The sequence below is a fragment of the Oncorhynchus nerka genome, linkage group LG28 (genome assembly GCF_034236695.1).
Source record: "Oncorhynchus nerka isolate Pitt River linkage group LG28, Oner_Uvic_2.0, whole genome shotgun sequence".
Taxonomy (NCBI): domain Eukaryota; kingdom Metazoa; phylum Chordata; class Actinopteri; order Salmoniformes; family Salmonidae; genus Oncorhynchus; species Oncorhynchus nerka.
The window spans coordinates 18,281,469-18,293,956 of NC_088423.1; the positions used below are offsets into that span (position 1 = coordinate 18,281,469).

At 44.7% G+C, this 12,488-nt stretch overlaps 1 protein-coding gene across 2 annotated transcripts in view; it reads left to right on the forward strand.

Moving 5' to 3' along the window:
- Positions 1-12,488, forward strand: part of LOC115113833 (disks large homolog 5-like) — a 167,826-nt gene that overhangs the window by 100,412 nt on the left and 54,926 nt on the right. For both annotated transcript variants that reach the window (XM_065012672.1, XM_065012673.1), the window contains exons 12-19: positions 1,438-1,622; positions 1,907-2,032; positions 2,333-2,465; positions 2,664-2,791; positions 2,926-3,101; positions 4,444-4,547; positions 6,517-6,609; positions 11,825-12,268. In XM_065012672.1, the coding sequence (XP_064868744.1) occupies positions 1,438-1,622; positions 1,907-2,032; positions 2,333-2,465; positions 2,664-2,791; positions 2,926-3,101; positions 4,444-4,547; positions 6,517-6,609; positions 11,825-12,268 (1,389 nt within the window). The remainder of the gene's footprint in view (positions 1-1,437; positions 1,623-1,906; positions 2,033-2,332; positions 2,466-2,663; positions 2,792-2,925; positions 3,102-4,443; positions 4,548-6,516; positions 6,610-11,824; positions 12,269-12,488) is intronic.

Here is a 12,488-nt window from a genome sequence, read left to right on the forward strand (position 1 = left end):
GCGTCGTGAGGAGTTTGTTCCACCATTGGGGGCCAGAGCAGCGAACAGTTTTGACTGGGCTGAGCGGGAACTGTACTTCCTCAGTGGTAGGGAGGCGAGCAGGCCAGAGGTGGATGAACACAGTGCCCTTGTTTGGGTGTAGGGCCTGATCAGAGCCTGGAGGTACTGAGGTGCCGTTCCCCTCACAGCTCCGTAGGCAAGCACCATGGTCCAGTAGCGGATGCGAGCTTCAACTGGAAGCCAGTGGAGAGAGCGGAGGAGCGGGGTGACGTGAGAGAACTTGGGAAGGTTGAACACCAGACGGGCTGCGGCGTTCTGGATGAGTTGTAGGGTTTAATGGCACAGGCAGGGAGCCCAGCCAACAGCGAGTTGCAGTAATCCAGACGGGGAGATGACAAGTGCCTGGATTAGGACCTGCACCGCTTCCTGTGTGAGGCAGGGTCGTACTCTGCGGATGTTGTAGAGCATGAACCTACAGGAACGGGCCACCGCCTTGATGTTATTTGAGAACGACAGGGTGTTGTCCAGGATCACGCCAAGGTTCTTAGCGCTCTGGGAGGAGGACACAATGGAGTTGTCAACCGTGATGGCGAGATCATGGAACGGGCAGTCCTTCCCGGGAGGAAGAGCAGCTCCGTCTTGCCGAGGTTCAGCTTGAGGTGGTGATCCGTCATCCACACTGATATGTCTGCCAGACATGCAGAGATGCGATTCGCCACCTGGTCATCAGAAGGGGGAAAGGAGAAGATTAATTGTGTGTCGTCTGCATAGCAATGATAGGAGAGACCATGTGAGGTTATGACAGAGCCAAGTGACTTGGTGTATAGCGAGAATAGGAGAGGGCCTAGAACAGAGCCCTGGGGGACACCAGTGGTGAGAGCACGTGGTGAGGAGACAGATTCTCGCCACGCCACCTGGTAGGAGCGACCTGTCAGGTAGGACGCAATCCAAGCGTGGGCCGCGCCGGAGATGCCCAACTCGGAGAGGGTGGAGAGGAGGATCTGATGGTTCACAGTATCGAAGGCAGCCGATAGGTCTAGAAGGATGAGAGCAGAGGAGAGAGAGTTAGCTTTAGCAGTGCGGAGCGCCTCCGTGATACAGAGAAGAGCACATGTTGGGTCCCTTGATACCAATTGAGCAACATTCCAATGCCCTGAAGAATTCAGACTGTTCTGGAGGCAAAGGGGTGTCCGACCCCATACTAGATAGGTGTACACATAATAAACTGGCCACTGAGTGTAGTTCATCATAAAAACAATGTCATATAGTTGTGTATTTCTCCGGGGTGAAGTTTCTCCTATGTAAAGATCTAGGATAAGCTTCCCCCACCCCCAATCGTATCTTAACCATTAGTGGGGGGGGAGGGGGGGGTACTAAACTGACCCAAGATCAGCATCTAGGGGCAACTTCAACCTACGCCCATTTCCTCCTCATCAGAAACAAGACTCGACAACCCTGGACATGGAGCGGGCCAACAAGGAGATAGAGGTGCTGAGGAAGCAGTATGAAGCCATGTCTCAGGAGCTGAAGGAGGCGACGCAGGAAGCAGAGGTGGCCAAGTGTCGACGCGACTGGGCCTTTCAGGAGAGAGACAAGATAGTGGCAGAGAGAGAGAGTATTCGGTGAGTAGAGAGAGAATAAATAGAGAGAAACATCTTGCATTCCATAGCACGTGGCCCCTAGAACCTGTCAGGAAGCCAACAGGATGATAGCTAAGAAAAACACTTTATATCGATATTGAAGACTCAAGGATCAGTGGCCAGTGCTGAAAAATTAGTTGAAAGGCTCGGTCTTAAATTTCCAGAGAAGAGTGGGTGATTATTGGATATTTACAGAAAATGGGACAAGCTTGAAAGGCAATGTATGAATAGATGTAGATGACGCCCTGTGTGTGTGTGTCTGTCAGAACGTTATGTGACAACCTGAGGAGAGAGAGGGACCGAGCGGTGAGCGACCTGGCAGATGCATTGAGAAACCTAGATGATACCAGGAAACAGAAAAACGATGCGTCACGCGAACTTAAGGAACTCAAGTGAGTTATTCATCCTTCTACATCCTCCATCCATTTCTCCATCAATCCACATCAGAATATAAACCTCTGAAAACTATTTACAGTACAGAGGAATAGAACCCTATTATTTAACTTTGCCAGTTCTGTAACTTGATTTGAAGTACTGTAGGTTTTGGTGCTCTGACAGACAGTGTCATTTATTACCATGTTTTATTGCCACCTAGTGGTTGAAATGTGTATCTAACGACTGGCTGTCTGTACATGCACAAGTTTGTCTTCAAATGTAAAGGTTGTTTTCAAAGTTTCTCTCTCTTTCTACAGAGAAAGGATTGAAGACCAGTTGGAAAAGGAGGCCAGTTTTCGTCAGCTGATGGCTCATAATTCACACGATTCAGCCATCGACACAGACTCTTTGGAGTGGGAGACGGAAGTTGTGGAGTTTGAGAAAAACAGAGTAAGTGTTTAGCGCTCACCAAGCTATTTATCTTGGCCAATTCCACATACATTACTTTGTGCTATTGCCAAATCGAAATGAACCACAAAGAATGAATACAGTAGTAAAACAGTAGTAATATTCAAACCATGGACACATTTTAGATCAGATGCGCCTTTTTAATGAGGAAATAGTCATGCTTTATTTACGTTATTTCAGGAGGACATGGATTTAAAAGCACTTGGTTTTGATGTTGCCGAGGGGATAAATGAGCCATATTTACCAGGAGACTGTGGGATATTTGTGAGTAAGGTGGACAGAGGAGGTATTGCTGAAGGAAGGTTAAGGTAAATCACACTTAATGGCCTTCTTCCTACTTTTGAAAAACATATTGTTATTATTAATCATCCACTGGTTACAGTTCTGCTTGGTTGCATCTTCTCTCTACAAAGTCAATTATTGGTTGCTCTTCTCTCTACAGAGTGAATGATTGGCTGTTGAAGATTAACAATGTGGACCTGACCAATAAGGACAGGAAGCAGGTTCTGAAGGCAGTGCTGAGCGGAGAAGGAGTGATCAATATGGTGGTCCGCAGGAGGAAATCTCTGGGAGGACGCTTAATCACTCCTATTGAGATCAACCTCACAGGATACAAAGGTATCACTCATATACAGCAAAACCTCACACAATAAAAACATTTAAAAAAATATATATTTAACCAGGTAGGCCAGTTGAGAACAAGTTCTCATTTACAACTGCGACCTGGTCAAGATAAAGCAAAGCAGTGTGACAAAAACAATAACACAGAGTTACACATAAACAAACGTACAGTGAATAACACAATGGGAAAAATATATGTGCAGTGTGTGCAAATGTAGAAGAGTAGGGAGGTAAAGCAATAAATAGACCATAGAGGCGAAATAATTACAATTTAGCATTAACACTGGAGTGATAAATGTGCAGATGATGATAGAGATACTGGGGTGCAAAAGAGCAAGAGGATAAATAACAATATGGGGATGAGGTAGTTGGGTGTGCTATTTACAGATTGGCTGTGTACAGGTACAGTTCTATATAAGAGCCAAACAAGTCTTCTTTGACTTGTAAACATAGCGGATCCCTTTTTGGTACCTCTTTTTGAATGTTCTAGAAAGAAGCATGCTCATAAGGTTAAACATGTAACCTTTATGGTGCTATAAAGAACTATTCAAAAAGGGCACCAAAAAGGATTCTGCTGTCATTACAACCATTTCTGATGCCGTATATAACTCTTCTTAATGGTTCTTTTACAGAACCTTTATCTCAATCTCAAAGGTTCTACAAAAAACAGTTTGAAGAACAATACTGTTTTTTTCCCTTCTGGTTAGACATATTATATTGTTAAAATTCCAAAGGTTTTATTATTGTGTTAATTGACAAGTTGTATCAGGTGTGCTACCTCTGGAACAGCTGGGGCTCCCTGAGGAGAGGTTTGGCATCTCCTGATTTAGACATCAGTTCTCAATTGACACAAGGCCATACATCAGTCTTTCACAAGACACTGTCATATGTAATATGGAATAGCATAACACAACACATTAGATAAACTGGAATCACACTGTCACTCACGGTTTCACCAAAAGAGCTGTGAGCAAACCGTGCCCCAAAATATTCTAATGAGCCGCCGCCCCTATATTTGAATTGTCACTAAAAGAGCAAAGAAACCTTTTCTGAACTGCAAAGAATCATTGAAGAGCTCAAAGGGTTATTGGAGTTATTATCGTTCCACATAGAACCATCACTCTTCCCAAAGAACCCTTGCGGAACCGTCTTTTCTTAGTGCGTATTGCCCTGCCCAAACACTTATCATCCATTTTTGGATGGAATGCAAAATGTGAAACTTCTGTCATTGTATGATCAGTATCCAACACTAGATTGATGATGACGATTGTGATGAGGAGGAGGATAATGAAATGTGTGTGTGCTGAAGACGTGACGTTATCCTCCCTGCCTCCTCCAGCCAGTGGTATAGGACTGGAGTGTGGGGTGTTTGTAGCTGGGGTCACTCCGGGCTCTCCAGCAACCAAGGAGGGTTCACTCACAGTCGGAGATCGACTCATCGCTGTACGTATCACATTACACCTGCTTTTATTATGAAAGCTAAAATTGTTTTGCTACTAAACCTGGGCCTGTATCCATAAAGTGTATCTGAGTAGGAGTGCTTATCTAGGATCAGTTTAGCCATTTAGATTCAAATGAATGATTAGGTGGGAACCTAATCCTAGATTAGTACTCATACTTCATGAATATATACAGTGAGGCAAAAAAGTATTTGATCCCCTGCTGATTTTTTTACATTTGCCCACTGACAAGGAAATTATTTTAATGGAAGGAAGTCTATAATTTTAATGGTTTATTTGAACAGTGAGAGACAGAATAACAACAACAAAATCCAGAAAAACGCATTTCAAAAATGTTATAAATTGATTTGCATTTTAATGAGGGAAATAAGTATTTGACCCCTCTGCAAAACATGACTTAGTACTTGGTGGCAAAACCCTTGTTGGCAATCACAGAGGTCAGACGTTTCTTGTAGTTGGCCACCAAGTTTGCACACATCTCAGGAGGGATTTTGTCCCAGTCCTCTTTGTAGATCTTCTCCAAGTCATTAAGGTTTCGAGGCTGACGTCTGGCAACTTGAACCTTCAGCTCCCTCCACAGATTTTCTATGGGATTAAGGTCTGGAGACTGGCTAGGCCACTCCAGGACCTTAATGTGCTTCTTCTTGAGCCACTCCTTTGTTGCCTTGGCTGTGTGTTTTGGGTCATTGTGATGCTTACCTCAGCCAGAGCATTTTCAATGCTCTGGCTGAGTTAAGGAGGCTCTCACCCAAGATTTGACGGTACATGGCCCTGTCCATCGTCCCTTTGATGCGGTGAAGTTGTCCTGTCCCCGTAGCAGAACCCCCCCCCAAACATAATGTTTCCACCTCCATGTTTGACGGTGGGGATGGTGTTCTTGGTGTCATAGGCAGCATTCCTCCTCCTCCAAATACGGCGAGTTGAGTTAATGCCAAAGAGCTCCATTTTGGTCTCATCTGACCACAACACTTTCACCCAGTTGTCCTCTGAATCATTCAGATGTTCATTGACAAACTTCAGACGGGCATGTATATGTGCTTTCTTGAGCAGGGGGACCTTGCGGGCGCTGCAGGATTTCAGTCCTTCACAGCGTAGTGTGTTACCAATTGTTTTCTTGGTGACTATGGTCCCAGCTGCCTTGAGATCATTGACAAGGTCCTCCTGTATAGTTCTGGGCTGATTCCTCACCATTCTCATGAGCATTGCAATTCCACAAAGTGAGATCTTGCATGGAGCCCCAGGCCAAGGGAGATGACAGTTCTTTTGTGTTTCTTCCATTTGCGAGTAATCGTACCAACTGTTGTCACCTTTTCACCAAGCTGCTTGGCGATGGTCTTGTAACCCATTCCAGCCTTGTGTAGGTCTACAGTCTTGTCCCTGACATCATTGGAGAGCTCTTTGTTCTTGGCCATGGTGGAGAGTTTGGAATCTGATTGATTGATTGCTTCTGTGGACAGGTGTCTTTTATACAGGTATCAAACTGAGATTAGGAGCACTCCCTGTAAGAGTGTTTTTTTGTTGTTATTCTGTCTCTTACTGTTACCTCACTGTATATTGTAAATACATGGTCACATGTTAATAATATATTTTTGTATGCAAATCTCAGCTTGTTGTTTATGACCAACCGGATTCTCCCATTTGTAGTTTTGCATCATCATATCTTAATTGCATTTCATAACACATTCATGGATCCCCAGACAGTTTGCATGCATATTACCGTGATGACTCTATTCATTTATAAATTATTTGGTCTGCGTCTGAAATGGCCTCCTATTCCCTATATAGTGCACTACTTTTGACCAGAGCCCTAGTCAAAAGTAGTGCAAAGTGGTGCAGTACATAGGGAATAGGAGGCCATTTGGGACTTGGGAGTATTTAAGTGAAGACCTGCTTGCTTCCCTGCTATAACATTGTTTTGATACGATGTGCTGACCTCATTTTCCCCTCCACAGATAAATGGAATAGCACTAGATAACAAGTCACTGTCTGAGTGTGAAGCTTTACTGCGGAGCTGCAGAGATGCTCTCAGCGTCTCTCTCATCAAGGTGAGTTAAGGCTGCTGAGTCCCAAATGCCACACTATTCCCTATGTAGTGCATTACTTTTGACCAGGGTTTTGGCCAAAAGTAGTGCACTATATAGGGAATAGGATGCCATTAGGGATTTCTTCATCAACTGGCTTTGTTGTCAATGCTGTAGCCAATGGATAGATAGATGTTAGCATGAGCTGTGGAATGAATATATTGAGCTGGTAATGGGGGCTGAGAAAATGTGAAATATATTATTGTATTTGAGCTGGTTGGTTCATATAATTACAAAGTTTATTTAGTCTATTAAGCTGAGGTATTAAGTTATAGTAACCCATCTCAAAGTTATAGTAACCCATCTCAAAGTTATAGTAACCCATCTCAAATCACCCATATCAAATCAAATCAAATGTATTTATATAGCCCTTCGTACATCAGCTGATATCTCAAAGTGCTGTATCGAAACCCAGCCTAAAACCCCAAACAGCAAGCAATGCAGGTGTAGAAGCACGGTGGCTAGGAAAAACTCCCTAGAAAGGCCTAAACCTAGGAAGAAACCTAGAGAGGAACCAGGCTATGTGGGGTGGCCAGTCCTCTTCTGGCTGTGCTGGGTGGAGATTATAACAGAACATGGCCAAGATGTTCAAATGTTCATAAATGACCAGCATGGTCCAATAATAATAAGGCAGAACAGTTGAAACTGGAGCAGCAGCACGGCCAGGTGGACTGGGGACAGCAAGGAGTCATCATGTCAGGTAGTCCTGAGGCATGGTCCTAGGGTTCAGGTCCTCCGAGAGAGAGAAAGAAAGAAAGAGAGAATTAGAGAGAGCACACTTAAATTCACACAGGACACCGAATAGGACAGGAGAAGTACTCCAGATATAACAAACTGACCCTAGCCCCCCGACACATAAACTACTGCAGCATAAATACTGGAGGCTGAGACAGGAGGGTTCAGGAGACACTGTGGCCCCATCCGAGGACACCCCCGGACAGGGCCAAACAGGAAGGATATAACCCCACCCACTTTGCCAAAGCACAGCCCCCACACCACTAGAGGGATATCGTCAACCACCAACTTACCATCCTGAGACAAGGCCGAGTATAGCCCACAAAGATCTCCGCCACGGCACAACCCAAGGGGGGGCGCCAACCCAGACAGGAAGATCACATCAGTGACTCAACCCACTCAAGTGATGCACCCCTTCTAGGGACGGTATGAAAGAGCCCCAGTAAGCCAGTGACTCAGCCCCTGTAATAGGGTTAGAGGCAGAGAATCCCAGTGGAAAGAGGGGAACCGGCCAGGCAGAGACAGCAAGGGCAGTTCGTTGCTCCAGAGCCTTTCTGTTCACCTTCCCACTCCTGGGCCAGACTACACTCAATCATATGACCCACTGAAGAGAGGAGTCTTCAGTAAAGACTTAAAGGTTGAGACTGAGTTTGCGTCTCTCACATGGGTAGGCAGACGATTCCATAAAAATTGAGCTCTATAGGAGAAAGCTCTGCCTCCAGCTGTTTGCTTAGAAATTCTAGGGACAATTAGGAGGCCTGCGTCTTGTGACCGTAGTGTACGTGTAGGTATGTACAGCAGGACTAAATCAGAGAGATAGGTAGGAGCAAGCCCATGTAATGCTTTGTAGGTTAGCAGTAAAACCTTGAAATCAGCCCTTGCCTTGACAGGAAGCCAGTGTAGGGAGGCTAGCACTGGAGTAATATAATCAAATTTTTGGGTTCTAGTCAGGATTCTAGCAGCCGTATTTAGCACTAACTGAAGTTTATTTAGTGCTTTATCCGGGTAGCCGGAAAGTAGAGCATTTCAGTAGTCTAACCTAGAAGTGACAAAAGCATGGATTAATTTTTCTGCGTCAATTTTGGACAGAACGTTTCTGATTTTTGCAATGTTACGTAGATGGAAAAAAGCTGTCCTTGAAATGGTCTTGATATGTTCTTCAAAAGAGAGATCAGGGTCCAGAGTAATGCCGAGGTCCTTCACAGTTTTATTTGAGACGACTGTACAACCATTAAGATTAATTGTCAGATTCAACAGAAGATCTCTTTGTTTCTTGGGACCTAGAACAAGCATCTCTGTTTTGTCCGAGTTTAAAAGTAGAAAGTTTGCAGCCATTCACTTCCTTATGTCTGAAACACATGCTTCTAGCGAGGGCAATTTTGGGGCTTCACCATGTTTCATTGAAATGTACAGTTGTGTGTCATCCGCATAGCAGTGAAAGTTAACATTATGTTTTCGAATGACATCCCCAAGAGGTAAAATATATAGTGAAAACAATAGTGGTCCTAAAACGGAACCTTGAGGAACACCGAAATGTACAGTTGATTTGTCAGAGGACAAACCATTCACAGAGACAAACTAATATCTTTCGACAGATAAGATCTAAACCAGGCCAGAACTTGTCCGTGTAGACCAATTTGGGTTTCCAATCTCCAAAAGAATGTGGTGATCGATGGTATCAAAAGCAGCACTAAGGTCTAGGAGCACGAGGACAGATGCAGAGCCTCGGTCTGATGCCATTAAAAGGTCATTTACCACCTTCACAAGTGCAGTCTCAGTGCTATGATGGGGTCTAAAACCAGACTGAAGCATTTCGTATACATTGTTTGTCTTCAGGAAGGCAGTGAGTTGCTGCGCAACAGCCTTTTCTAAAATTTTTGAGAGGAATGGAAGATTCGATATAGGCCGATAGTTTTTTATATTTTTTGGGTCAAGGTTTGGCTTTTTCAAGAGAGGCTTTATTACTGCCACTTTTAGTGAGTTTGGTACACATCCGGTGGATAGAGAGACGTTTATTATGTTCAACAAGCACAGGAAGCAGCTCTTTCAGTAGTTTAGTTGGAATAGGGTCCAGTATGCAGCTTGAAGGTTTAGAGGCCATGATTATTTTCATCATTGTGTCAAGAGATATAGTACTAAAACAAGCACAGGAAGCAGCTCTTTCAGTAGTTTAGTTGGAATAGGGTCCAGTATGCAGCTTGAAGGTTTAGAGGTCATGATTATTTTCATCATTGTGTCAAGAGATATAGTACTAAAACACTTGAGCGTCTCTCTTGATCCTAGGTCCTGGCAGAGTTGTGCAGACTCAGGACAACTGAGCTTTGAAGGAATATGCAGATTTAAAGAGGAGTCCATAATTTGCTTTCTAATAATCATGATCTTTTCCTCAAAGAAGTTCATGAATTTATCACTGCTGAAGTGAAAGTCATCCTCTCTTGGGGAATGCTGTTTTTTAGTTAGCTTTGCGACAGTATCAAAAAGGAATTTCGGATTGTTCTTATTTTCCTCAATTAAGTTAGAAAAATAGGATGATCGAGCAGCAGTAAGGGCTCTTCGGTACTGCACGGTACTGTCTTTCCAAGCTAGTCGGAAGACTTACAGTTTGGTATTTCCGTTCCAATTTTCTAGAAGCTTGCTTCAGAGCTCGGGTATTTTCTGTGTGCCAGGGAGCTAGTTTCTTATGAGAAATGTTTTTAGTTTTTAGGGGTGCAGCATCTACTACACACAATACCCCATAATGACAAAGTGATTTGCATAAGTATTCATACCCCTTTGCTATGACACTCTAAATTGAGCTCAGGTGCATCTATGATCATCCTTGAGATGTCGCTACAACTCGACTCGTCTCCACCTGTGACCAATTCAATTGTTTGGATATGATTTAGAAATAAACACACCTGTATGTATAAGGTCCCACAGTTGACAGTTTATGTCAGAGCTGAAACGATACCATGAAGTCCAAGGAACTGTGCATAGATCTCTGAGAGAGAATTGTGATGAGGCATATATCTGGCGAAGGGTATAAAACTATTTCTGGAGCGTTCAAAGTTTCCAAGAGGACAGAGGTCTCCATTGGGAAATTGAAAGAAATATGGAACTACCTAGTCTCTGCCTAGAGCTGGCCATCCGACCAAACTGAGCAACAGGGCAAGAAGGACCTTAGTCAGGGAGGTGACCAAGAACCCAAGAACTTCAGAGTTCTTTGGCTGTGATGGGAGAACCTGTCAGAAGGACAACCGTCTCTACAGAAATTCAACAATCTGGATTTTATGGGAGTGGCCAGACAGAAGCCACTGCTAAGAAAAAGGCAACATGACAGCACGCCTGGAGTTTTCAGAAAGGCATGTGAATGTCTGAGTGCATAAGACAAAATATTCTGTGGTATGATGAGACACAAATTGTACTCTTTGGCCTGAATGTAAAGCGCTAACACCATCCCTACCATGAAGTATGGTGGTGGCAGCAGCATGCTATGGGGATGCTTTTCAGCGACAGGGACTGGGAGACTGGTAAGGATAGAAAGAACAATGGAGCCAAATACAGGACAATCCTTGATGAAAACCTGCTTCAGAGTGAAAACGACCTTGCACTCGGGGGGCGAAGATTTACGTTCCAACAGGACAATGACCCCAAGCATACAGCCAAAGCAAAGCTGAAATGGTTACTGAACAAGAATGTGAAAGTCCTTGAGTGGCGCAGCCAAAGCCCAGACTTGAATCATATTGAACCTCTGTGGAAAGACTTGAAGATTGCTGTTCACTGCTGCTCCCCATCTAACTTAACAGCGCTTGAGAAAATCTGCAAGGAAGAATGGGAGAAAATCCCCGAATCCAGATGTGCAGAGCTGATACAGACATACCCAAGACGACTCAAAGATGTCATCGCTGCCAAAGTTGCTTCTATAAAGTATTGGCTCAGGGGTGTGAATAATTATGTAAATGAAATATTACTGTAAGGCATTTTCAATACATTTGTGAAAATGTATAAAAACATGTTTTCACTTTGTTATTACAAGATAATTAGGTGGGGCTTACATTTGTCCTATTTCACATGTTTTTTTGCAAATCCCACAGAGAGAGGGGTCAGTGCCAGGGATCAGCCATTATTGATGGCAACCCTGGAGCAATTAGGATTAAGTGCCTTGCTTAAGGGCACATCAACCGGTTTTCACCTAGTTGGCTCTGGGATTTGAGCCAGCGACCTTTCGGCTACTGGCCCAATGCTTCTAACTACTGGGCTACCTGCCGCCAGAGTGCATTATGGGGTGTTGTGTGTAGATGGGAGAGAAATCCATTTTGAATTCAGGCTGTAACACAACAAAATGTGGATTAAGTCAAGGGGTATGAATTCTTTCTGAATGCTCTGTAAATGTTTCCTGGGTCACAAATTTCAGCACTATGAACAACCTGAGTGGAAATGAGTGACCACTTGTTTGCTCCCTCAGAGTTGCTCCGGCCAGAGTATCTTTGAAAACCTGCGAGACGCCTCAGAGAAGACCTCCAACTGCCGCTCGCTCCACTCTTGGCACTCCCGGAACTCCAAGAACAACAACAGCTCTACCCAGACAGACATGTTCTGCCCTGATATTGGCTCCAGTGGTGGAGAGAGACACAACCATCCCAACAAAGACAGGAGTCATAGCAACGTTGTAGCAGTAGACAACAACAGTAGAGGTGGCTCCATCTGCCAGCACAAGCCGTTTTCCAGTAGCTCCATGTACTCCCGCTCTCTATCCCACAGGGGGAGCTGTCTGCAGCACAGCCCAGTTAGTTCAGGGCCATTGGGGTCTCCAGAGCCCCACCAGGACTACTGCTACAGAAGAGGGGAGTCACACAGCAGACGACCTCTCACCTTCACCCCTGTGGCCTCCGACTGTATTACCCTGCAGGTTGGTCTTGGAAGGATGGGTGGAGGGAGGGGGAGGGATGGATGGATAGATGGAGGGATGTGGAGGGAGGGGGAGGAATGGATGGATGGTTGGAGGGGGGAGGAATGGATGGATAGATGGAGGGATGTGGAGGGAGGGGGAGGAATGGATGGATGGTTGGAGGGATGTGGAGGGAGGGGGAGGAATGGATGGATAGATGGAGGGATGTGGAGGGAGGGGG